At 33.6% G+C, this 27125-nt stretch overlaps 4 protein-coding genes across 6 annotated transcripts; all 4 read right to left on the bottom strand.

The window, feature by feature from the left end:
- Positions 1–1656: 1656 nt before the first annotated feature.
- LOC120196974 (aspartyl protease family protein 1-like) lies at positions 1657–10385 on the bottom strand. 3 transcript variants are annotated; one of them, XM_039198639.1, is made up of 10 exons: positions 9969–10350; positions 9715–9850; positions 9196–9431; positions 8859–9083; positions 8611–8746; positions 8466–8539; positions 8277–8376; positions 8129–8186; positions 2119–2190; positions 1657–2034 (listed from the first exon to the last, which is right to left on the bottom strand). In XM_039198639.1, exons 1-10 carry the CDS (start codon positions 10253–10255, stop codon positions 1823–1825), a joined length of 1536 nt encoding a protein of 511 aa, XP_039054570.1. In that variant the 5' UTR covers positions 10256–10350; the 3' UTR covers positions 1657–1822. The 3 variants fall into 3 exon arrangements, with proteins under 3 accessions (XP_039054570.1, XP_039054569.1, XP_039054571.1); XM_039198638.1 differs by lacking the exons at positions 8129–8186; positions 8277–8376; positions 8466–8539; ... (3 more) ...; positions 9715–9850; positions 9969–10350 and adding exons at positions 2426–2483; positions 2563–2662; positions 2750–2829; ... (3 more) ...; positions 3886–4021; positions 4468–4809; XM_039198640.1 differs by lacking the exons at positions 1657–2034; positions 2119–2190 and adding exons at positions 7453–7805; positions 7881–7952 and having other exon boundaries at positions 9969–10385.
- A 467-nt stretch (positions 10386–10852) lies between these two features.
- LOC120196906 lies at positions 10853–11556 on the bottom strand. The gene is made up of 3 exons (XM_039198587.1): positions 11343–11556; positions 11120–11171; positions 10853–11032 (listed from the first exon to the last, which is right to left on the bottom strand). Exons 1-3 carry the CDS (start codon positions 11501–11503, stop codon positions 10853–10855), a joined length of 393 nt encoding a protein of 130 aa, XP_039054518.1. The 5' UTR covers positions 11504–11556.
- Positions 11557–12412: 856 nt separating this feature from the next.
- LOC120196946 (CSC1-like protein At4g35870) lies at positions 12413–14965 on the bottom strand. The gene is given in 2 exon segments (XM_039198616.1): positions 12413–13385; positions 13388–14965. Coding segments are annotated over 2 exon segments (2406 nt in total). The 5' UTR covers positions 14904–14965; the 3' UTR covers positions 12413–12495.
- Positions 14966–18327: 3362 nt separating this feature from the next.
- On the bottom strand, positions 18328–19976 carry LOC120196412 (NEP1-interacting protein 1-like). Its single transcript, XM_039198222.1, has 5 exons — positions 19763–19976; positions 19153–19331; positions 18940–19023; positions 18682–18849; positions 18328–18578 (listed from the first exon to the last, which is right to left on the bottom strand). Exons 1-5 carry the CDS (start codon positions 19914–19916, stop codon positions 18456–18458), a joined length of 708 nt encoding a protein of 235 aa, XP_039054153.1. The 5' UTR covers positions 19917–19976; the 3' UTR covers positions 18328–18455.
- Positions 19977–27125: the final 7149 nt, after the last annotated feature.

The raw sequence follows: 27125 nt of genomic DNA, 5'->3' as shown, positions 1-27125 counted from the left end.
AATTGACCGGCAGCTCCAACAGAGTGGGTGCCATGTTAGTTAGGTCTACGGATGGATCGAAGCGACATATTAGAATAATTATCTCTTTTGAAAATTTTAAATTAATATATATATTATATTTTTAATTGATAATTTATTTTCGTGATCTAAAATTTTATAAATTTATTCTCTTCTAATTTTTTAAAAAAATTTATCCGTGCTAACATAAAATCATATATTCTTTCCTGAATTATTAGTCACGGAAACACATCTACGTTCATGTGGTATCCCCCGCAAATTATCCCTCGACAAACTCTTTGTTCATTTCAAACTTTCTAACAGGGCAGTTGAAAAGGATTGTCTGGATTCTCAACAAAGTATTTCTACTAACTAATGGTCAACCAAAGATTTAAATCCTTAATATGTGTCTACTAAATTTAGTCGAGTCAAATTTAAAATTTTGAGTTAATTAAATTGATAAATTATGTTTTATTGTTTAAATTTTAATTGTTTTTTTAATTAAGTTTATTCGAGTTAAGTTAAATCAGATATGTTTGAGTTTATGTTATGATATTGATTGATTCTAATTCTCTTTTATTAAATATAATCTAAATGTATATAATATATTTTAGTTGTAAGATAAAAGTATGATATTCCATTAAACAATTACGGTCAGATAGACTTTAAACAAATAACCTAAAATGTTTTGACGACCAATACAGGAAAGGTAAAAAGAAGAAACCCTAAATCATCACGTCAATGCTACGTTGAAAGCAAGCTTTGAGCTGCTACAGAAATCTTAATAGAAAATTTCAAAGTGTTTCTCTAAAAATTAAGAAAAGGAGGTCTCTGCCTGCTCCCATACTAATTATGGATTACTTAAGGTATTTACTTAATAAAATAATAAATCTGATACAATTTTATTATGTTTCTATAGATTATTAATAAAATATTAAATTAAAATTTCAAAGTAACGTTGGAAACAACCCAAAGAACTAATATCTTATGCTATATTTTGTTGGAGTGTTATTTTTTCTTTATATTTGAATATATAAATTAACAATAAATTAATTTTATCAGTTATTATTTAGTTAGTTATGTGGATATATATATATATATATATATATATATATATATATATATATATATATATATATATATATATATATATATATATATATATATATATATATATATATATATATTATAGTATCTTTCTTTGAAGATTCATTTCAAAGCGATAATTTTTCCGCAAGACGTTTAATATTTTAGAATGACTAAATCATTATGATCTATAAGAGGTGTGTCGAAAGAAGATTGTTTTCTTCTGATATCATTCTGTCATATGATATTCAGATACTTGAAATACATAACAAAGCTCTTGCAATGCCCATGATAATTGTGAAACCTTGCATCAAGCATGCAATGGAACATAGTAAATGTGCACACAGCCACAACAGTTCTTAGCCAAAGCATCAGTAGCTGCAGCTGCCCGCTCGAAAATTCAACATGTTTAACCGAATCGTCCACAGCTTGCAAGATTGGGGGCTTTTAAGAAGGTAACATGTCCTGTTCTTTGGGAAAGATAAGGACTTCTGTCTGTTGTTTGGAGCACAAGTGAACCATGCTTTAAAGAATAAGCTCAAGTTAAACAAAACATGGACTCCAAGTTTTATAAGAAATGTAAGGAATACTGTAATATAATCAACTGTATCACAAAATCAAAACATATATACAACCCTGTGTAAGAAAGGGAAAGAAAAGCAAAAAGCAAGCATGCTTCCCTCTGCTGTGTATACCTATAACAGTACGTATGGTACAAGGTCTGGTATAAATAATATGATCAAATCAAAGCAAAAAATGGAATGAGAGCAAGTGTGAAAGTGTAAAACAAGGTTTTGAGGCGGGTTGACGGATTTGTAATGGATGACGGTGCCCCTGAATTGTTAGGACCATTCCTATTCCCTGCTGTGGCTTCAGGATTGACGGCAACGGCAGGAGGGAAGGCAGTTGACGGCTTCACTGGTAATGTGTTTGAGGTCTCTTTATCATAACCTGTTGAAATCCATTGTTACAAATTCAAGAGATGATAAAACGGACCAGCATTAAACGCAGAGAAAACAAACATAAGTTACTCACAGTCGGATGGTTTCCAGCCCAGTACCATCTTCTCACGATCAAAAACTATACGATATCCCGTCATGAAATTTTCTGGTTTCCATGTAACAAAAGAAAAAAGTGTAAGAAGCTATATCCTCTGATTATCAATTGTTCACTGTTATCAGAAGTTGTATCTCAGAGAGTTATGGAATTCATTATAACAAATTGTGAATGCAGAGCTATACTAGGCAATGCTGTCTGTTGATACCAATGATCAGAATTCGTTATCGAGTACGAACATAAGCAACAAAAATAAGTAATGCTAATTGTGCCAGAAGATACTTACGTCCAATGATATCGACATTGTCACTTTTCACAACACCTAAACAGTATACATCTCCAGCCTGGAAATCGAAAAAGAAAAGATTAAATTTCAAGGCAAGTCAAGTGCATCTAAATAGAATCAAAATGTACTTCTTTTACCTGTAAGGAAATCACTACGATTGGATCATTAACAAAAAAGTAATCTCCACCTTTCATAGTCAGATTCACAACGGGGTACTTAAAGCTGCTTTGATTTGTACTGCAAGGTGAAAGTTGAAGTCAGTGCCTAGGGCCTTAGGCATAAAACCAAAGTCCTTTTCTGTAGGTCTAAACAAATAGATTATACCTCAGGTCATAACAATATTCAAAGGGAAGGTCGGAAGAATTAGACGATGTATGCCGATTCTCTATGGCCAAATTGTTGAACTGCCACAAAACACAATGAAAAATACTTACACGGGAAGAAAATGGAACTGAGGAAACATCATGGAATATGTGATTTAAACTACTTACACTCTCAGAAATAAGTGTATAAGCCGGGTCATTCAAATATGTAAACGATGTACCGGAGTCAAAAATTGCATTGAATTCAAGATCTGCAGTATTCCCTCCAACATTTATTTGAGTGAGACTGACATTGTAAGTGGGGCTGAAAATGAATATCAATAAGAGATCCGCAAAAACCAAAATCAGAATCATTTCTAAGGCTGCATGTTGCACTAAAAAATTCATTATCGTCATTGATGCAGTCATAAAAAATGTAGACGCTTACTGTCGTTGCCTGAGATTAAACGGTGTTTCTCCTTGATCTGAGCTGCCCCGATCACCAAAAGTGATTCTTCCAACCCCATCATGTCCGAAACACATAGAAAAAGAATTCGGAGCAATGTTTTCTTTTGCTAATATGCTAGGAACTGATATATTGTCCAAACCAAGCCCGAAAAGACCATTAGGAGCAGCACCGTTTAAGAATGATCCAGTCTGAACCTGCCCACAACTGCAATAGAGTACAACAATCACAAGGGAAACAAGAAGTTATTTTCCAAGACAGCCTAGTAGAATTCCGGCATTGACGACAATGTTTCTTAATGCAAAGGGAACTAAAAGTTACAAACCCGAAAGTAATATTAGCTTGAACGGCTTTGGTTTTATCTTCATCAGTAGTTAAGTGCAAGACATCCTCCACCAAGACCCCAATAGAAGAAGTACCATTCGAGAGATAGAGAACTTGATAAGGGCAATCACTTTGAGGTGAAGAACATTGGCTTTGTTGTTCACACAGGGCGCTGTTACAGGGAACCTTGGAGCCTGTGGATGACGTATTAGGGCTATAGATGCTAAATTCTATCATCTGAAACACAAAAGTTACCAGCAGACACCATAAAAAAATGGTTGCTCATGCATCAATACTACATTAAATCACAAGTTGTTGAAGAATATGTAAGAATTTAGTTATAACATTTGAAAGAAGAAAAAGGTTACCTGATTATCAGATGTCCTGAGGCCTTGCACGCAACGGGTGCAATCACATGGCAACCAGAAGAGATCGCTGCCGGTGTCTAGTGCCACCAAAAACGACAAGACAGGCGTCCCTACCGATACATTGGCGTAATGCAAACTGTAAAATCCCCAGAAATTGGAAAACTATAAGTCAACAATTCAATCATTTTGCAAGAAGAAAATTCCACGAAGGAAGCTGAAATATGTATAATTGACACAATTTTTTCCCAATATAAATTCATAAACACAATTCTTTTCCCTCAAATTTGTTTTTTCTTGTTAAGTTTCCACCTGCAAAACAAGGTCCAAACCTACTGCATAGTGAAGCCGAGTATTAAAACAAAAGGAAACTAATCCAGTTTTTCTCAGAAAACAAGCAGGGAAAAATATCAGCTTTTCCTACAACAAAAATTGAACAAACAAATTGCCCCCAGTAATCTCAAAATCCAGCTTCCAAGTTCCAACTAGTTTTGAACTATTACAAGAGCAAAAAACCAATAATTATCCAATAACAAAATAAATAAATTTATATAAAGAAAAACAAAAGGAGGAAAGAAATCATACAATCCCAAGTCATCCAATCGATAAGTCTCATTTCCATCGAGAAACGTAACAGGCGTCTGATCATTAGCCGTCGCCAATCTACGGCCCTTAATTATCTTATCACGGTGAACCATAGCAGTATAATACTCCGGACTTCCCTTCGCCGGCAACTCATCGATGGCCAGGATTTGCTTAACCGGATCCGAATAGCGATGATGGATATCAAAGCCGAAAGTTCCGAAGCCCCAACAAGTTCCCGCGCTCCATCCCAACACCAGTAATAACAACACACAACTGCAACTACTTAACTCCCTCATGTCTGAACTCCAACCAAAAAAAGAAAAACACAATTATGGTGGGTTTTGGCCTTTGGGAGCTACACTTAAGAAACCCGAATCTTTAAATTACGTTTTGAGGTTTGGTTGGAGCTTTCACGAAAAAAAACATCGCAAGTCAAATTACGATTTTTAGCTTTGAGTTTGATGAACAGACGAAGCCACTCGAGTTTGGTACGCCAACTCAAATCTGGGACCCTCGCAAATGTAATAAATTTATTCTTTCTTTCTTTTTTTCTCTCGACAAGCCCTTGTATTTTGGAGGGTTTTCACTTATGTATAAGTTTAACTATGACTTTACGAAAATAGAGATTTAGTCTCCTTATTTTAATTTGTTAGAATCTGATCTTTGTATTTTATAGATTATTGCGTATTTTTTTTATTAATTTCATAGATATATAAACTATAGATTTCAAATCCCCGATTTAACAACAGAGTTTACAATTTTAATTAATTAAATTATTATTTTTTGGTTTTTGTAAAATGAAGTAACAAAAATCTAATAAATGAAAATATATAAACTAATTTTCTAATTTTTATAAAGATAGAAACTAGTAATGCAGAAAATGGTTTCTTTTTTAGAAACAAATTAAACGAGAAATGGAAGTACAGAGTTAAGTTTAGAGTGTTGTGGGTAATTAGAGTAATTTATAATATCTTTAATTGTTTGAAAATCCACTTTTTTTAAAAAAAAACAAAAAAAAAATATGCAAACTCCAAAACCTCTCATAAGTTATTTGTTCCTTTCAAATTATGCATTTTGCAATGCAAGTTTTAGTGAGTTATGTTTAATTCCTTTCATTGAATGAGATCCATCATACAGGTGGTTGCATCATTACTAACAAAATTAGAAATAAATCATCTTGTTATCTATATCTATTTATATTAACTTAATAATTCATAATAGAAACCCAAAGAGCGGTCTTAGTGGACAAAGAGTAATACGTTCTTTCTATGTTATCTAAGTTTGAACAGTATTTGTCTGTGTGATATATGTGTGTGAGCTTATTCAAGAAAAAAACAATACAAATATTATCATGAAGCAATAAAAAAAATTCATAATTGAGTTTTCTCACTTAGATCTCTTCTATTGGTCAAAACTAATAAATTTAATGGGATATCAAATATCAACTTAGTGTGTGAAATAAATAAATATACAATATATATATAAATTTTAAAATAATTTTTAGTTTAACTACAACTTATGATATTGGTCAACTAATTCAAATTAAATAATGTAGAGGTATATTATAGAATGCTTTTTCTAATTTTATTTATAACGTTGAGACTCGAACACTTTCTGTTATTTAAAAATGTTAATATATTATCTTATTAAATTAATTAATTAGTAGTTAAAAACAAATTTCTTAACTATTTTCTCTGTTTGCAATCACTTGGAAACTTTTTTACGTGTAATATATATGCATATTAAAAGTTTGACATTTTGATGTAATATATAAAAATGAAGTAAATAGCTATTGCGGTTAGTTAAACAGGGAAATATTAATTAACATAATTAATGATGATTAAATAAAAAGGAATGAATTGTGAAAAGAATAGGGTGAAGGCGAAGTGTGGAAGAAAGAAGGATATGATTCAAAATGGGAAAAGTTTTATTTCTTTAATTAATTTATATGAATGGGTCCATCAAAACAAAACTAAAAATCCCAATTGCAATACCAAAAGAGAATGATTCAACAACTTCAAGGTGCAGGCCGATGAACTAAGAGCTCTATTATTTCAAAATAAATTATACAAATTAACTTACTGCTATGAAAAAAAATTTTAAAAAAAATTATATATCTATTTTTATTTTTAAAAAATACTCTATTAAAATTTTAGGCATTATTTTCTTATTTTTATATATCATGAATACCTTTGCTTAATGTCTACTTTTGGTTGGTTAGCAATCCAAATCATAAACGAAAGAGACAATTATATAAAAAATAAGTCGCACGCAATCCTACATTCACAAACACCCAATTTGCGGCAACAGTTGGGGCCTTACCTACTTGATTCGCTGATGACTCTTGCATCTGTCTAGCCCCCTTTTTTTAATCCATTCCTAAATTATTAAGAGAAATGTTATATTTTTATTAGGTGACGAGTTACATAAGATAAATATACAATTTATCAAATAAAAAACGTATTTTTATTTTGCATGGCACAATCTCTTAACATTCGAGAATATTTATCAAATATTTTCAATTAATGTAGGACAAAAGCGTGCCTTAACAAATGTGCTAAACATGCTCACTCAACAAAATTGTATACTAAATAATGATTTGAATATGTCATTTCCTTGAATAATTTAGGGACTGATGACATTGTAATTAAAAAAAAAGTCATCTATCTACCCTAGTTGAATTATTATTATTTTTTTTGTTCAAAGTTGTAATAATAAATTTAGTGGTTGCCTCCTGCCAATATATGATACAATTCATTTGGTGAAATCCATGTCCCTTGATAATAAGGTCAACTCTTTATCTGAGTCAGCTTATGCATTGCTGGCCCCATACAAATGCATGCATGCATGCATGCTAGGTCAAAACAAAATTCAAACATCAATTTGCAAAGTTGAAATTTTCAGACGCAGTCAAAACATACAGGGCAAAACTGTTTGATTGTTTTATTTCCAGCAAAACTGTGCTACATTCGATCCCTATTCTTTCCTAAATGATCAAAAGGAAATCAAAAGATATACTACAATCTATCTGTATGGCATTGATGCACATCTGAAATGATCAAAACGAAGTAGACATCTAAACCATATATGCCATATGCTTGGATCTGACTGAAGGTGAAGCATGCCCTATAATAATAGGGCCAATATGGAGATGGCCAGAAGAGAGATATGGAAACGGCAAGATCGCAAGCCAAAAGAACTGCCGGAATTGGTATTGTTGGCATCTTTATTACTTGACTCGGGGGTTGAATAATTATGGATTCCAGCAGCAACAGCAGGAGGTTCAGAGGCAGCATACGTTTCTACTTCTGATGTATTAGTTTCCTCAACATCGTAACCTATGTAAAAAGCCATTGAGTTTTCGCATGTAAACACGCTCGGATGAGAAAGCATAAAGGAAAAGCATCACTTACAATCAAACTTCTTCCATCCCAAGACAAATCTTTCTCGGTCGAACACCACATGGTAACCGGTCATAAAGTTTTCTGTTTAGAAGAAACAACAACCCAATAAGCAAAAACATAAAATATTGGAAATTATGTTACGTTGCATAATTCACCTATCTTCATACAGTTGGGAAACAAAAGAACAACCCAAGTTTGCCTTTTAACCACGTGCAACTTAAGCACTCAAATAACATCATGCTATATGCAAGACTTACGTCCAATAATATTCAATTCCGTACTCTTGATGACAGCCAAGCAGTATACAAGTTTACTCTGCAAATCATCAGATATCAAATTGTTTAATGAAATTTTCAGTCCAGAGTACAAAAGAAAATGAAAGAATAAAGTCCACGAACAGAATACCCGAGTAGAAATGACGATTATTGGGTCGTGTACAGGAAAGTGATGTCCACCTTTCATCGTTAAACTCATACTGGGTATTAAAGTAGCATTTGCATCAGGGCTGCATTCCACAAAGAAAAACGATAAGTTAGTTCAAAATTCAAACCAAGTGGAGAAAAACGATATGTGAAGCAAGACTCGTTCACAGACCTCATGTCGTAGCAGTACTCAAAAGGGATCCTTGAATCAGGTGGACGACGCCTATCTTGTGCTTGAGAATGGAACTGTAGAAGAGCACAAAATTATGAAGTTGCAACACCTAGTTTTATTGGTTTTCAACATGCAAAATACTTACATTCTCTGCAAGGTTTGAATATGCTGGGTCAACCAAGTATGTAAATGAGGTCCCGGAATCAAAAAGAGCAGTAATATCACCAGCGATTATAGTTGTCCCCACCCGAATTTGAGTTACAGTAATGTTATAGGTTGGACTGCAGCATAAATCATGACTAGATATTAAAGAGTAAGACAACATTTCAAAGCAAATTACTACACCATTCTAAATTAACAGTTGATCAGCAAAATAAGAAAATTACCACTTACTGTGATGGGTTGAGATTAAATGGGGTCTCTTGCTGGTCAGGACTACCTTTGTCACCAAAACTGATCCTTCCAATTCCATCACTTCCAAAACACATGGAGAAGGAATTAGCTGTTAAACCTTCCTGTGATAAAATGCTAGGAACTGCAATCTTCTCCATGCCAAGCCCAAACAAACCATTGGGAGCTGCAACATCGAGGAATGAACCGCTCTGTACCTGCCCACAGCTGCACAATTCATATTGCATTTTCATCTGAACCTAGACAAGAGTCGGGAAACAAATATCGGCCTACACAAAAGGTATGCTGAGTAGTTAAGCTGAATATTAAGAGAGCTTACCCAAATGTGACATATGCCTCAACCAACTTCGGATGACCATCTCCGGTCGTCAGGTGAAGAACATCCTCCAGTAGAACCCCAGAAGTAGAAGTTTGAGCTGACATGTAAGACACTATGTATGGACAACTACTGAATGTTCCAAGACATTGGTTACGGTGTGCACACAAGCTACTGTTGCAGGTGACTTTTTTGCTAGTGGATGATCCTTTCGGGTCATATATGCTAAGCTCAAAATCCTGCCAACCCCAAAAATAAATGCATAGTTTAATATAAATTCAAGGAATACCAGTGTAAGAACCGATCACCATACTCGCTGGTTAAACTATAAGCCTCACTCATAAAACTATGCTTCTTTGGACTGTATATGAATTCTAGATTGAACAAAAATGCATCCGACTGCAAAATTTTGCTATAGAGCTGCAAATTCACATATGAAGTACATTCTCTGAGTTTAAATTAGGGGCGTCAAGAAACACATGAAAATTCACAATATAAAGGGGGAAAAAGAAGAAAACATACAGAAGCATAAGTAGTTCCTTCAGTTGGAGCACATTGGGTACAATCGCATGGCACCCAGAAAAGATCACTCCCTGTATCAAGTGCCACCATGAACTTCACCCCAGGAGTCCCTAATTTTACTGTGGTATAATGTAAGCTGTACCCAAGAAAGAAAACCCAAACAAGATTATAAAAACAACTTTATAACAATGCCCTAAATCTAAACTTCCAAGAGAATACAAAAAAAAGGGCATAAAGAATTAAAGATGCTTTACAATCCCAATGAACTGATTCGGAAGGTGGAGTTGGCGTCAGAGAAAGAAAGGGTTGCATTGATATCAGAGAGTTTGCGGCCGCGGAGGAGGCGGTCCCGGTGAGCTAAAACGGCGTAGTACTCGAAAGAGCCCTTTGCAGGCCAATGAGAGAGTTTACCGGTGGAATTGGACCAGTTCTTGACGGGTTCAGAGAAAAGGTGGTGCATCTTGAAAGTGAAGATGCGGCCATAGCTGAGGTTGAAGCTCAAGATCCAGAAGAAAAATACAGTCTTTGAGGAAGAAAACATTTTCCTTTAACGATTGTTTCAGGAGAATGCAAGTGGATCATCCACAAAGATTTGCATTTGGAAGAAACAAAAAATGGATAAAAAAACTGAAGATAGAAAAAAGATTGGATTTGGATCTTGCGTTGCTATAGTATTTGGAATTGTTGAGAGGATATGAAAAAAAGGGTACTTGCAGTTCTTCAGTCTTCTTGTGTTGTTACAGTAGAGGTGAAATGTGGACTGCGGTGGGGCCCACCTTTCTTTTGTTTTATATATATATATAACGACAGTGAAAGAAGTTGAACTGGCCGTGGCGGTTTTCTCTTCTTCTTCCTTTGCCTTGTGTTTTTTCTTTGAAAGTCCTTTGTAAAAGTATAGGAATGAAACAAAATTTACGAAAACGAAAGATGATGGAAATGTTTTTATGTACAAGAGACATCGGAGTCCATTTCAACTCATAATATTTACAACAACAAAAAAACAAAGGCTAAAGATCCACAACCATTATAGATTATGATAAAAAACAAAGGCAGGCTTAAAGCTACCAAAAAAATCCCAGATAAGGGTAGTTTCATCCATCCAGTGCAAGAGATCCCCATGAAAAAGGTTGGTGCAATGTCAAGCAGGAGAGGCAGAGTGGATGCCAAATTTGTCTGAAAGGTTGGTTCTGGTGAAGGGTGAGAGAAGCTCCATTCGATGAACGAAATGCACGTCGTGAACCAAAGGGTTGCCTGTTCTTCCCGGCGGTGACCCTGCGTAACAGCTTGGCGAACAACCTGTGCATGCTCCATCAGTTTTCTGAGTTCATATGTTGGTATTAAAAGAATGAAAATTTATATATCTCTAAACACAGACATGTTATGGTTTGAAGAATGAAATCCTAACCTTGTCATCAATCATGTTCAGAACTCCACTTCTCCCATCGGTATTCTGTTGGCTGTTCATCACATAGGAGACCAAATTAGTTCTTATTTCAGTGGTTGGAATTCTGAAAACAAGAATGTCAATCCTTGGTCCAATATAGAGGAACTAGGGAAGAAGAAACTAACACCTTGAAAATAGAAAAAGGAAAGAGTGAGAAAAACATTGGAATGACAGTGAAGCCTACCTGTGCTTGGTACATTTGAGGGGCTTGAGAAACTCGGGAATGGGAGGTCCAACGCGGCGAGGTTTAGGGCAAAGAGGCTGCTGATCATAGCTTCCAAACCCCAACTTGGTCGTGTCTGAATCTGAATCCAGAAGCTTGCTTTTAACTGGTAAACGCTGCATGATTCTCTCTCCAAACAAAGAAGCGAAATTCTTCCAAGTCACAAGCAAAGACACACAGTGACTTTTGTCTGTGTCTATTAATTCTGAGTTTATTATATTAGTTAATCTCTCATTCAATTGGGAATGGAAAATAAATTAAGAAAGAAACGTGGTTTGATATAAAGACCAGAGAGTGAAGAAGACAAGGTGGTGACAAGTTGGCATTTTGATCTCCTAGTTTTCCTCGGTTTCTAATTTTTGCCTACAAATTATTTCGTCCATGTTTCCTCACCCTTGGAAATTTTCTTCCCTCCTATTTCAGGACTGTTTCACATATTTTCTCTCTGTCGCATACCCTCTTTGCTTTTTATAGAATAATTATCACAGCACATCTCAAACAAACTCCCATTGAAGCCTGCTACAGCGATTTCTGCATGGGGTACTTTCGGCCTTGTTTTTCGCTTCAAATCTTTCTTGTTTTCTGCCAAATATCGTTATATATATACACACGCACATATAATCATATAATGCAAATCATGTCTGCTACAGTGTTTTTATAGTAGTTTCCATGGCTTCTTAGTTCTTACTCACATGCGACCGAGTGACTCTTTCCATTGTTTACACACAAGGGAGCTGTGTGTGTGTTTGTGTGTTTTTTTTTTTTTACAAAGGTCTAAACATCTGAAGAACAAAGAGATGATCATTAAGTTAGATTGAAAAATAAACCCAAAAAATATACAAATCAAGAGAACTATATATGGACATTTGACTAAACATTAACTTGTATGCATAAATTCAATGCTTCAAATGGACATCAAGTGTTTGACTGACATGAAGTACATCCATGAATACACGAGAGCCATAAAAGCAGGTATGTGTTGATGGTGGGGGGAGGAGCAATAATAATATTAATAAGCTTACGCATACTTGCACCTAAAAAATACTTCATTAGAAAAGCCATCGTGGTACACTACACAAATATTGAAATAATTAATTGAACGTCAATGTCTCAATCATAAGTTATATGTATCCCAATCGAATCTAGGTTGTGAGAAAACCTCATAATCAATCGGTCCATCTATAATGCTGTCTATATTTTGCATGCCTTCCAACAGGGCTGGTTGAAAACTATCATTCTCAGAAGGCAACAGTTTGTCAATTACTAGCAATCCAAGAGTAAATATGGCTTGCAGCTTTGTGGAGTCTCCTTTCACTGAAAAGAACAAAAGCATCGAGAGGAGGAACAAGTTGAGGCAAAACCGCATGATACACAATACCGTATCCATAAGCCTTCCATCGTTTCCAGCAGGAAATCCACGGACTCTATATACAAACAGAAAGTTGTACTTATCAACCACATACCTATATCCAAAATAGACTGCACCCACTGACACCACGATTGGAGCAAAGCAAGAATATATCAAGGTCAGGGAAAATATTGTCAAATTAAATGCATAATACTGCACAAAGTCAAATGTCTGCTTGGGTATAGGCGACGTTCTGCTGCTGATAGGATAGACTGAAAGATCTTGTCCCTGAATGTCAATTCCACCCATCCTAGGAGAGTCGAATAAACTCTCTGGCAACAGTGGTCTCCGCAAATTATTCAGGTTTTGATTTTCTAACGGGTACTCCTCACTATTCTCTGGGACCAACTGAAGCATGTCATTCTTCCGAAACTTCTGAAGCTTCTTCTTTATCCAAGGAACTGGAGCCATTAGATCATATGATATTCCCAAGAATGTACTTGTGATTAGAAATGCAAGAGAAGAAAGGCAAGATCTTGAAAGGAATGATGCACTCATGTATTGCTCAATTCTCTTGCAGTCTTCTCCATCCAAATAGCATTGACCCATCCGGAGGATTGCACTCTCCAATGATGACTCAACAAGAGCCTTCAGTAGATCAAATTGACAAGGAAGAAGCAAACCATCTTTAGCAATGCTGCTCTCTGCTCGGCAGATACCGTGCGGTGCCGTTCAAACTTGGAAAGATGGGAAAGAACTGACGGGACAATTATATACATGCTAACAAATATAATTACATTGGGCAAAAACTGAAAGATTAGAGATGCCATCCAGCTTGAACTTTGCACCCAAGCCAACCACGACTGTGCATGATCAATTGCTTCTGCATTAATAATCCGAGCAGCACTCTGCACGGCAGTGATTACTGCAAGTGGTGAACTGAAGAACAAAAGCATCAACAACAAACATGTGTTCACACACACTCTTCGCAGTTTCAGTGACAATTTTGTAGATCCCAAATGGTTCCAGTAAATATCAGTGGCCAAAGGGGCTCGTTCAACTTTCCATTGGTTCCTCTGCAACTTTAATTCCATGACAGAAAAAAACTTCCCAAACCGCCTCTTTTTCTCATTCTGGAAATTTTGAACCGCCTTATTAGCAGTATATAGATCCTTAAACATTACAAAAGCAACCCCAGCACCCTGCGCATGTCCTTCCTTATAAGCAGCTAATTCAGTCTCCAACTTGGCTCTCAATTCTTGCAGCTTCCTTAATTTTTCTTCATCTGAAAACCCAAATTTACTCATAATTTGATCAAAAACACGCTGGATTGTCCTCCACAACCAACGGATCCAACCCAAAAATCCTTCACCTCCATTCACATCATCTTCACTTTCTTCTGGCAGAAGACGCAAATCAATTTTCGCTATCAACCAGGTAATTTCATCCCTGACCTTAACTACTTCAGTGGCTAAATCATCCAATGCACATAAATCCATAGGCATAATTACCCTGTATACTTTCCCTGGATATTTATACTGAAAATACTCGAGCAAAATACCTTTGTCAACCCCTAGATTCTTAGGTAAACCCTGAACCATAATCGTAAAAATAGCAGTCGAACTGGAATTGGGATCACTTAAATTTCCATTCCCATCCCTAAACCTAGTAATTCTTAATCTTTCTTCAATGGCCGACATTCCATAATGGAAAATAATAACAAGTAGTACGAAAATGAAATGTACCCAAAGTAACACTGAACCTTTACTAATATGACTGACAGTGGTTTTGGAGAACTCATCCCTTAATAAAGCAGTGCCGCCGTAGAGATTTACGGGGAGTAAGACGAAAACAGCCAAAACGGCGACAGATAAGAGAACGGAGAAGCTGCCACCTTCGATCAAGAGGTACTGGGCGGCGTCAGCTCCACAGTGGCGGGCAATATCAGGGCCGGTAGCGTGCCAGACAGAAAGGAGCTTAGAGAAGAGAGCGGAGGGGCCTGGGATACGGTGATGATCGCTGCGGAGCTTGAGGAAGAGGAAGATGAGGACGCAACAGAGGAGGCCGATGGTTGAAATGTTGAGGAGATACTGGATGTTGCCATACCACGCTCCGTCGATGGCGAAATCTTCGTCAGATGAAGGGGAGGGCGGAGGAGGGAACGTGTCGTTCATCGGATATTCGTCGATAGAAGAAAAATTAGGGGTTTGGCAATAGGATTCTGGGGCTTCGACTCAATGTGTGGGGGAGAAGGGAGACTTTTGTCGTTTTGCTTCCTCTAAATAGTTATGGGTGTAGAATTTGGTTATTAGGACAATTATAAGATATTTACTCTGTAATTCATGAGTTGTAATGGGAATTTAAAAAAAAAGATTTTATCCTAATTGAAATAAATCATTACATCTAGGATTAATCACTTTTTTATATTTGTACATTTTTATTGTTTAAATTCAAAAAATATATATTTTAATTATTTATATTATCTATTTGTTAAATATAGATCCTTTATGTTATCCATCGTTATATTTTGATTATTGAGCAGTTAATTTATGTTAGTTTGATAACGTGTCATGTTAATCAAGATGGGTTAATTTTTAATTTGTCCCTTAAATTTAAAAATAAAAATCATTTTGACTCCTAAATTTTAAATAAAATATTAATTTAACCCTTGAATTCGATCAAAGTGCACAATTGCCTGCCACCACTATCAATATCGTCATCAATCGTCGTTGGTCGTCATCTTTGGCGATCGTTAAACTCAAAATTTACAATCAACCCATTTTGGACCTCCAAAACGAAAATTCGATGTCTATGTATAAAAAAAATACTCGGGACTCAACAAATCTAACCTAAAATCCTTCAACTTCCTTTAAAATTAAACTATAATATTAAAATTATTATTAACATTCCTTTAAAAATAAAAATACCAAAAATCTAAATTTATATCATAATAAAAAAATATTATGTTATAATTTTTTATTATGTTTATAATATTCTCTCATAAGTTTTTGAAAGGATTGAAGGCATCAAAGGATGGCAAAATAGATGGTGAAGTATCGAAGAAATGAGCTTTCTTTATGTTATTTACTCATGGAATTAATTTTACTGAATTTTATAGTGATAAAATGGTATGTTTTGTTAAAAAAATATTCTTTCAGTCACTTTCTAGAAAGAGAATCAGATGCCGATAGTCACTGGCCGAATTGAAATTATGCCTATGTATATTTATCTAAGCAGTGAATATATGATAAAATTTGTTTTAAAGATTCTAAATCCTTAAATAATGAAAGTTTTTATTCTTACATAATGTTTGAACCTGAGATCAAAGGATAAAAACAAATAAATCGGTTCATATAAATTCTATTTTTAAAAATAAATATATATATATATATATATATATATATATAAAATCTTAATTTATAAAGTATGAGCCTATATATGGTTTTAATTATTCTATTATGTTAAAATTTTAGATTTTATTCATTCAATTAAATTAGCATGATTTAATTCGTCTACTTTTATTCTCCATTTCTGGTCCTATTTATTGGTTTGTTGTGTTATTGATTTGTGGCGTGAAACAAGTGGGGGGGACCACCCATGAACCATGTCGTACGTACCCATACACCAATATTTTTGTACCTGTTTACAACTTGCAAATTGCGACAGCTCTTGGATTATTATTATCCTAATGACTAAACTACTCTCATTGTCACTAAACTATTGACTCGATTCTGTTTTGATCATTAAACTAAAATTTTGTCAAGTATATAAGTCACCAGCCGTTATTTATTAACGAATTCACTGACCTAAGAGTTAAGTAAATTTAAGGATGTTCACGGTAGGTTAACCATGCTATTTAACTTAAACGATTCGATTAATCGTTATAATAGTTAAATTTTATTAACCGTAACTTAATTGTTAAAAAAAGATTAACTATTATTAACAATCCGATTACATGTCTACATATTGATATGTAGCCTATTACAAATTTATAAAGAACAAAATTATTTGTTGACTCCTCACTTGAAATTTCAGCTTAAAATCTTTCACTTGGATTCACATATTGCTATCAAGAAGTAAGAATTACATTTTTGTAGTAAAAGAAAAAATAAATTATTTTTAAAAAATTTATAAAAAAAAAAAGAAGAAAAATGTTTTTTTTTACTTCAAAATTTAAATCATTATATGTCCAGTGATATAAAAAGTGAAACATATTTTCATTTTTGGGAAACCTGAAGAAAAGAAATTCAAATCAAAAGTATTGAGATATAGGAGTTAATAAAACTAAACTCAACCCAAAAAAAATCGAATGACTTGATTTGTAATAAATGCGACTCGATTCGAAATAATTTTAAATTCGAGTTGAGTTATAAAATAGAACTCGAATAACTAAATTTTTTAATAATTAGTAAAGTTATTTTCAAGTTCAAGTCTCTCAACTTTGCATGGTATATATGTATCACATACGAAAAATATGAAGAAATATATATGTATATCATAAATAAATATAAAAATGTTTAAATTAGAATCAAATAATATCATAATATTATAAATATTTATTGTTCTCCCTAGAAGACCCGAGTTGGAACAGTTACTTTTACAAAATGTGTATGTGTTGCCAATGACAAAAATTATGAACATATACTTACTTGTAATCATCTTATATTATTAAAAAAACAAATCGAATTAAATTCAGACTTTAATAAAATCATTAAAGTTAACTTTTAGGCCTACCCTACTGCCGTCCCTAATTAAAATGTTCAAAACTTTACAATCAATTTAAAATTTGACTCATAGTTTGAGGACATGAATGAACTTAAATACTAAAGCAAATTTGATAAAGCCATCTCATGACCCTTTTTGTGATCTCCTTCATCTGTCGACTTCCTTAACGTTGAAATTTCGAGGCCATTGTAGATCGTAATTTCTTGGTTTTGCCCGGTTGACAAGTTTTAGGACAAATTACTTAGATCCACATATTAAAAGGTTGGATCTTTTGTTGATAAATTCACGAGTTGTCCGGTGTGGATGAGATTCTAACATCAAAGTCAACTCATTAAGGTCATGTTGGAAAGTGAAAGATAATAGAACTGAAATCATGTTCTTGTATGAATAAAAGCATACCACCAACAATTGAATCAATTGGTCTAGTGGAATGATACCACCAACAATCAATTGGTCTAGTGGGATGAGACACTAGATTCTTTAAACAAGTTCATAGGTTCAAATCCCGACATTTATAAATGAAGCAAACTGGGTTGAGAATCGTTCCTATAATAGGTCTATACAAGATCCGGTCTAGATTAATCGGTCAATAGATCGGATATTAATGATTAATTCAAATAAAAAGGCATACTACCGATAGTGTAAACAATCATGTGAAACTGATCACATGGTTAAAAGCTCAACTAGAAATTCTAGAAGCACCTACTCCATACTGGAAATACCTACACCCAGAGACCCTGTTTACAAGAGTCATTTATGGAAGGAAACAGGATTCAATATGAAGATGGGTAATTACATGTTTGAGAAAAGCTTTTATACAATGTTTGAGATCGCAGACCCAACTTATGGTCATCCCTATCTGCGATATATAACGTACCTAGACAGAATAGGCAAGCATTTGATTTGATGAATAAATACAAGCAGCAGCCCAGTCATGTAAGAGCATGGTATAAATAAAAACATAAACAACTCATCTAATCGTATAGTTTACAAAAATATCATTACAGATCCCTTCTGCATAATGGACAAGAAGCATGATTAAGAAGCCACTTATCTATGCAAGGAAGGTGGAACATGTGATGGCACTGCGGCAAGCTCCTAACCGTTTCTTCAACCTGAAAGTCCTGCGTAAAGATAAAACAGAACTTGGATAAGCTTCTTCTATGTTACTCGTTTTAAAATCGAATATATATATATATATATATGTGTGTGTGATTGGACTTGGACCTGAAGGCAAACTGAACAGGAAACTTTCTCCCCAGAAGCATCAACAATGTTATTTTTAGTGATTATGATCTTTGGGATTTTTTCAACCAAATCTCCAGCCAATCCCTTAACATCGTCGGTGTCAAAGATGTTCTGGACCTCCTCAAAAGCTGTTTCAGCAGCTCCCATCTGATAACAGAAAATGAATATCATAAGCAAAATGCTATTTGATAGAACCATCACTTTGTGGCAAACAAACCACTACCCTTTGCATATTACCTGGCTTTGGACTGCACTCAGCATCGCCGGACCAATTCGTTCCCGGACAAGTCTCCCGCTTAGAAGGCTTGCAATGACATCAATCTACACAAGTTGCAGGGAAAATAAGTTTAGATCAGCCAAGATTTTCTTTTATATCCCTGTTTTCATTGACATAGAAACCATCAACCAAATCAAACCAGTGAAATCAGGATAACACACAAAACTGCTCACCAAATAGAGAAAACATCCGATCCTGGATTCATCAGACTGCCAAAGAACAAGAGAAGATTCAAAAACTTCGATAGAAAAAACCGCTCCAGAAATGGCCCCGACCGCAGCCCCTCGGAGGAACCCGCTCTCCGTCTCTTGTCCTATCAAAGCCCCAGTCATGGCCCCTAAAAGGGTGCCCACTGCACACATAAAATATCAATCTCTTCACCAATATTTGACTACATCAAGCTTAATCTCAGTCTCAAGCATTAATTGTAGGAAACTAAACAACATTGTCATTAACTCTAGGTGTATTTCGGAGCTAAATGTAAGAACAAATTCATCCAAAAATTGCTTTGTCTGCAAGCAAAATACTTTCACAGTATTGTAATCCAACAAAATTAGAACAGCAACAAAATTTGATTTATCTTGAATCCACATAATATCATACTTGGAGCAAAACACCAATATGAGAAATCTAATTTAACGAGAAATCAAATTCAATTTATTGCAGTATGGATGCTTTGAATGAAAACAAAATTATAAAAAAAATAGATCTGCAACGAGAAATCGAAAAAGCTTTAATAGAAACAATGAAGCAAAACAGAGAAGAGGAGAGAAAGAAACGAACCTAATGCAAAGAAGAAGGTTAAGATCGCAGAGAAAATGTTCCCAATAATGGCAGAAAGGGCGAAACTGCAAAAATCTTTAAGCTTTTCAATGGAATCTCCAAGCAAAGAAGGCGAGGACCGAGGTAAACGAGATGGGAATTCGTGAAATTCCATCCCTTTTGCACTTTCTTTCAATGAAATCCCCAAATAGAGGTTATGATGATGTACAACTCGGGGGATTTGTGAAGTAAGGAAAAGCTTATATATACTATTATTATACGAGAAAGAAAAACTGAAAAAGAAAAAAGTAGAAGAGGAGGAAAGCTTATGGATGCTTAGTGGTAAAGAGATGAAAAGTGAAAGTTAAATCAACCAACTCGCATTTAAGGCTTGATTATCTTTGTTGGAGGGCTCTCTCTTTCTCTCCCACTTCTCTTTGAAAAATGAAATTGTCGGACTTGCAGTCTTCCTTTCTCTCTCTCTCTTTGCCTGTGTTTCAATTTAATACACCAACAAAGGGTTTTAAATACATACATAAAATAAAGCGATTAAACACTAATCTTACTCTTTATTGCAACACTAAGGTTAAAGTATATGTTTAGTATCTAAACTATTACTTTTATTTTATTTTTGTACTTAAACTTTAATTTTTTTCATAATAATACCTAATGTTTCATCTAAGTTTCATTTTAGTAAGCTTAATGGTGATGTTGACATGTCAATTTGTAATCATAAAGTAATGTCACATCATTATTAAAAAAATACAAAATGTTACATCAGTAGTTCTGTTAATTTTTTAACGGAAAATATTAAATTAAAACATAAACTAAACGTTAAGTATGATTTTGAAATAAATAATAGTTTAAATATTAAATGTGTAGTTTACCCTTATAATAGTAGTGATAATAATAATAAACTTAGTTGATATAAAATCAAGGGTTTAACAATTGAATTAAAGGAAATGATATGGTATAATTACAATTTTAGTCTTAAAATTTATACATATTATTAATTTGTTCTAATTTAAAATAATTTAATAAATCATTAATATTTAAAATCATATCAATTTAGTCATCAGTTTAATAATTTAACAATATAATAAATTTAACCCTCCAATAAGATTATAACACGTGATTAAAATTACTATAATTCAATTTATAAGTTTTAGGGATCAAAAGTATTATTTTATCATACCTCAATTTATGCTAAATAGCGGTCAAACTTAATGACATGTAATCAAAATAGGGGGAAAATAAAGTATTAGTGATGATTTTTCCAAAAAATAGTCTAGTGACTAAAATATAAAAATGATACTAGTTTGACCACTAATGTTATAGTTTACCACAAAATAAAGTGCATATTCATATTTATTTTGGGGGTTTTATAATTTTATATTCATCGGCATTATCTAGTCAAGCAAAACTCAACTGATCGTTTTACTTTTGCTTTCATCTTTTTTTTATTATATTTTTTATATTTTTTTAATTGTTTGTTTGTCCTTTCCTGTCAACATTATTTTCCACGAAAGTAAGATGCCTGCTTTTTACTCTCATAAACTCGCCCTAATTGATTTTTTGGTAAACTATGTTGGTTGTTCTTTTTATTTTTGGTCTATTTTATTTTGGTTACCAATTTTTAAAAAAGTAATATTTTGGTCATTATTGTTATCGATATATAATATTTTAATCATTAGACCATTAAACCCATTAGTTTGATGACATGACATGTTATAAAAATATTATTTACTACCCCCAAACTTTCAATACTTTACTTTTTCACCATCTTCAAATAAAAAAAACCCCAAAATTTCTTTTTCGTCCTAAATTTCTCTATTCTAACCCTAATTATTATCCTTGCTCTCATTGTCGCCCGCCCCTTGTCTAAAACCCTATTGCGGCATTATCTTTTATGTGGAGAGTGCATAATTACTCTTAAAGATGATAGTCGATGATCATGTTCTAACTAGTATGAATGTTGGAAGATGCATGATATGTGTCAAAACTTGCTTGAGAAGGTCTTAAAAGAATACAATGGTGGCAAAATTCATTTGACTTGGCTAAATCAAAATTTTGATACATCAAAGAATGACTACTCATAAAAGGAGGCAAATACATTCGCTCAGGCACATATTTTGAAGATCATCAAGGTATCTTATTACTTGATAAGTTTTACAACTAAGTGCATTTAATATGGATAGAACACTTAAAAGATTGCAAAGAAGTTGTCACATATATCGATAATTAATTATCTTAGCATTTCTTCTTAGAGAAATGCGTAGATAGACCAATCTAATGAGTACGATATCAAATGTCTTTTCTTCTTCCATGTAATGATGTTTCAATCTCATTTCCTCTCATCATTAGTTAATTTAATTTCTTTTTTATAAATAAACAAACTACTATTTAAATTACAATTTCATACGTGTTAATGTAATTTTTTTTCACCGATATAAGATATAAGCATATTGTAAATGAATTAAAATTTATTCGATTAGTAATGAAGCAAAGAGAAAGAGCAAAGATATATATATTTACGAATTTCATACAAATATCATAATAAATATACATTCTTTTATTAGTTTATGAATATTAATATATCATAGTTTGAGTGGATGACATATTGTAATCAATAATATATGGCATGTATCCCACCAAGATTTTGGCTACATCGCACATATGACATGCGATCGTGCCTTTTATCTTTTACACTATTATTAAGTGGTATCTAATTGATTATGTGCTACGTCAGATTAAATACATTCAATATATTCCTGGGCCAACTATGGATTTGGAAAAAAAAAGCAGAGTCATAAATGAGCTAAACCAAATATAGATTGTACCTGAAAGCACACATAATGATTAGTGATATGGGACTCATTCTGATACCTTTTTACCTTATCAAAAACTAATTTGAAGACTTGATATGATAATTTCTAAAATTTATATGTCATGATTTATGAGTTATGGCAAGGGTATCTATTATCTGATCCATATCGAGCCCGAGAAATTCAAGAAAAAAGGAAAAAATGTCCAACGATGCAATACTATTGACCCCAATTAAATAGGGAAGAAGGAATCAGAGAAGAGGGAACCATTCTGCCTCATCCTCATCAATACCTACACTCTACACATTCGTTGCCATCGACCTCGTTAATGTAGTATGTTCCATCTCCATCGTATCCAATGTAAGGGTTTTCTACATTAGTATTGTCATATTCGATGTATGTTGCATGTGCATCGATATTAACTAGGATTGCTCCTCTATCACAAGAATCTTAGTTACCGACCTTTTATTCATCGATGTCATTCTTTATATTTTTACCGAGTTCATTAATGATGAAATTGTTGATCAGATGCCTCTGCAATCACTATTCTTCACTGATCATTATCCATCACTGTACGACTAGGAGACCAATGAATCAATCTACCCCATTAGTACACGATGATTTTGGGTAAACTGTCAGTAACAATGAAAATGACGATGGTGATCATGTGAAAGACCATCTAATACTAAGAAATCCAGTGTGCAATCAATGACGACCGCACTATAGAACTGATTCACATAGAGTTCATCAATGAGTATGTGGATTTTTTTTCCCGATTTCTTTGTACGTATCGATCTCAACATTTCTAATGTAAAAAGTCATATCGATTTCTTTGCACTATAGATACTAATTTAATAGTTTTATTTGAAATTAGTATTATTCCTATAAATTCATCAAAAATCTATTTATTCATCAAAGAAGGGAAAAGGAAAACAAAATTAAATAAATCATATAAAAAAAATAATAAGAAAAAGTTGACAAAAATCAAAAGAAACCAACTAAATTATTGCATGCCTTTCAAGTTAAGATGATGATGGCATTGATGGGAAAATGATGCAACCTTTGCACTTGCATCATCGTTGCTACATGATTGATGTTATATATTCATCCTTCTAAGTTTCAATTTACCACACTCCAAAATCACCTTTGAAAATGAATTTTAGGTATATATTGAAATGATTGCTTGCATGGTTCCTCATTGATTAAAGCACCAATAAATGTGTATTGATTGTGTCGTAACCGGTTTTTGTCTGGGCACGAAATATTATACTTGGCAGGGAAATTGATGTGAATAAATAATTTTGAAAATAATTTATGAGTCGCCATCGGCCTTTTGGATCAGGTAGGTCGAATACCTAAAAATTATTTTCTTTAAAAGAGTTTTAAGAAAACATCAATTAACAAAATGAACTGATCTGCGTTTTATAACCAAAAATTCGTTCTTTTTAATAATAAAAAGGGATTCGTGGTCGGTTACATTTAGGGAAGGATTAGCACCCCTACAACGCCCAAAAATTGGTACTTTTTAATTATAAATTGTCTCTATTATTAAAATTTTAAAAATTCAAAAATATATTTAATTTATAATCCTATTATTTCAAATTTATATAAAAAATATTTATTTATTTAAAAATATCAGAAAAGAACTTCTAGGTGCCTTAAGACAGCTCCTTTCTTTGATATTGATAAATATTAATTTAAATAATATTGTTTAATTTTTAATTTTAAAATATCAGAATAGGACATCCAGTTGTATTAAGACTGTCCTTTTCTTCGATATTAAAAATAAATATTTAAAAATTACTATTTATTATATATATATTTATGAATATAAAAATATTTTAAAAATATAAACAAATAAAATACCACTAAAACAATATATTTTAAAAGCAGTAAAATAAATGAAAACATATGAAATAAATGACTAAATTATAGTAAAAATAAAATTTAAAAATCTAATTTATAATTAATCAAAATTATAGGGATTAAACATGCTATTTCTTTATTTTATTTATTTAATGACTAAAATAAAATTATTTAAAATTCGGATATTAGAATAAAATAAATTAAAAATATAAACTAGGGATTAAAATATTATTTATTAAAATTAAGGGATTAAATCTGTTATTTATCCTAAATATATTATTTTAATAAAAATGACTAAAATAAAAGAAATTAAAATTTAAGATCTGAATTAAAAGTATTATAAAATCGATTTAGTGACTAGAATGTAAAGTTTACAAGTTAGGAGGACGGCGGACGGGGTTTAACTATTGTCTAATTACGCGCATAGTCCTTCCCGAAACGACGTCGTTCGGGAAGGCCTATAAAAGGTCCAAAACCGGCTGGCCCGAAGGGCCAGCTTCATTTCTTCATTTTCCTTCTCTCTCTCTTCTCTGAGAGAGAGAATTTTCTCTCGCTTCTCTCTAAAACAGAGAGAAGCCAGCCGGCCGGCAGCCGTCAGTCGGCGTTCGTCCGCCGTCAACCACCGTCGCCGGCCACCGTCTTCGGTGGCCGGAAAATTTTTTTTACATCGAAACGTAGATCGGACCGTCCTAATGACGGTTCCGATGATCTTTTCCTTTAAACGGCTCCCAATCGGAGCAAATCTAAAAAAAATACCTTCGGTTTTTCGAAGGTTTTGGTGAGATCCGACGGTCGGCTTCCTCGGTGAGTTTCTCTCTTCCTTTTTCTTCTATTTTTTTGGTTGCTGGTTGTGGGATGTTGACTGAGATCGTTGGTAGTAGTTTTTTTTTTATTGTTTCTCTGTTTTTTTTTCTTTCTCCGGCTCTGTCTTTTCTCTTTTTGGTCTCTCTGTCTCTGTCTCTGGTTTCTTTTTCAGGTTCGGGTGGTGGCTTTTATAGCCACCACCGGTGTGGCCATCAGACCGGTCCGAAGAGGGGGTCTCGGTGAGTCACCAGACTACCAGTGGTGACTCACCCCGTAGCCATGGCGTGGACGGCTGGCGTTGGAGCTTCTGGAGCCTTCGGTTGGGACGTGGCAGCGGCGGAGGCGGCGAGAACAGCAACGGCGGCCGCGTGGCCCTAGGGTATCAGACCCTAGGGTTTCCATCTGGAGCCATCTGGACCGTTGGATCTTGCCAGATCCAACGGCAGCAAGCTGAGGCGGCTGGGATTAGGGTTTAGGAAACCCTAACTGAAACCCCCAAATGTTTAGGGTTTCTGGTTGGTCTGGACCGGTTCTGGTTTGTTTGTAACTGGGCCGGTCCAGTTGTAATTGGGTCTGTAATTAATTATTTATATATGTTTTAATATATTAATAATAATAATAATGATAATAATAATAATAATATAATAATAATAATAATAATATAATAATAATATGGGTAAAAAATTAGTATCTTCAGCTGCCCCTCTTTGCTCATTCTTGTGTTAACAAGAATAGGGCAAAGATGAAAAGATAATAAAATTTTTTATCCATTTGGCTTCACTTGATCATAATGGAGATTGAATAAATTCTTCTCTCTCTCCAGATGAGTTCTTCTCATTATGAACTTTCTGCTGGGATGATGACCTCCTTTTTTTCTGTGATAGAGTCATTCAAAAGGTTGAATAAGCTTTTGATGAGTTCTTCTCATTATGAACTTTCTCTTCTTTCTTCAGATGAGTTCTTCTCATTATGAACTTTCTCTGAAAAAAATAACCCATCAAGTAATAGATTTGAGCAAAAAGGTTGAACAAATTCTTCTCATTATGAACTTCTTCTTCCTTCTTCAGATGAGTTCTTCTCATTATGAACTTTCTCTGGCAAAAAAATCCATCAAGTGATGAATTCAGACAAAAGGTTGAACAAATTCTTCTCATTATGAACTTCTTCTTCCTTCTTCAGATGAGTTCTTCTCATTATGAACCTTCTCTGGCAAAAATAATCCATCAAGTGATGAATTCAGACAAAAGGTTGAACAAATTCTTCTCATTATGAACTTCTTATTCCTTCTTCAGATGAGTTCTTCTCATTATGAACCTTCTCTGGCAAAAATAATCCATCAAGTGATGAATTCAGACAAAAGGTTGAACAAATTCTTCTCATTATGAACTTCTTCTTCCTTCTTCAGATGAGTTCTTCTCATTATGAACCTTCTCTGGCAAAAATAATCCATCAAGTGATGAATTCAGACAAAAGGTTGAACAAATTCTTCTCATTATGAACTTCTTCTTCCTTCTTCAGATGAGTTCTTCTCATTATGAACCTTCTCTGGAAATGTCAATACATCAAATGATAGATTTGAATCTTTGCTAAATCTTTGAAATTCCTGTTAAAAATTCAACATAGATGAAAATGAATGAAAATGCACCTATTTTTGTAAACACCTAAAATATGATGCATGTTAATTTATTTGATTTCAGACGGTGAATTGAGTATTTCTTCAATTGTAAAAACCCAATAGATCTTTCTTCTTCAAATCAGAGAATCTATCATCTTTGACAAATAGATGTAGATATTATGTAACAAAACCTTGAGAATAAACTCAATAGTATAGGCTCTTGAAAAACTTGTATTCATACAACATGTTGATTCTAATAACAACTCATCTGATT

This window comes from Hibiscus syriacus, unplaced genomic scaffold (genome assembly GCF_006381635.1).
Source record: "Hibiscus syriacus cultivar Baekdansim isolate YM2019G1 unplaced genomic scaffold, ASM638163v2 tig00117034_pilon, whole genome shotgun sequence".
Lineage (NCBI taxonomy): Eukaryota > Viridiplantae > Streptophyta > Magnoliopsida > Malvales > Malvaceae > Hibiscus > Hibiscus syriacus.
The sequence above is the reverse complement of the archived record's forward strand: the minus strand, read 5'-3'. Positions and strand labels throughout refer to the sequence as shown.

Coding starts and splice junctions, on each gene's coding strand:
- LOC120196974 (XM_039198638.1), bottom strand. CDS start 4,763: ATGAGGGAGTTAAGTAGTTGCAGTTGTGTGTTGTTATTACTGGTGTTG. Junction 4,022..4,467: donor CGATTGGATGACTTGGGATT/GTATGATTTCTT, acceptor GGGATTTTACAG/TTTGCATTACGCCAATGTAT. Junction 2,484..2,562: donor TCGTAGTGATTTCCTTACAG/GTAAAAGAAGTA, acceptor TTCGATTTCCAG/GCTGGAGATGTATACTGTTT.
- LOC120196906 (XM_039198587.1), bottom strand. CDS start 11,503: ATGCAGCGTTTACCAGTTAAAAGCAAGCTTCTGGATTCAGATTCAGAC. Junction 11,172..11,342: donor CTCAAATGTACCAAGCACAG/GTAGGCTTCACT, acceptor TGTGATGAACAG/CCAACAGAATACCGATGGGA. Junction 11,033..11,119: donor TGAACATGATTGATGACAAG/GTTAGGATTTCA, acceptor ATATGAACTCAG/AAAACTGATGGAGCATGCAC.
- LOC120196412 (XM_039198222.1), bottom strand. CDS start 19,916: ATGGAATTTCACGAATTCCCATCTCGTTTACCTCGGTCCTCGCCTTCT. Junction 18,850..18,939: donor TGAGTGCAGTCCAAAGCCAG/GTAATATGCAAA, acceptor TTCTGTTATCAG/ATGGGAGCTGCTGAAACAGC. Junction 18,579..18,681: donor CCTGTTCAGTTTGCCTTCAG/GTCCAAGTCCAA, acceptor ATCTTTACGCAG/GACTTTCAGGTTGAAGAAAC.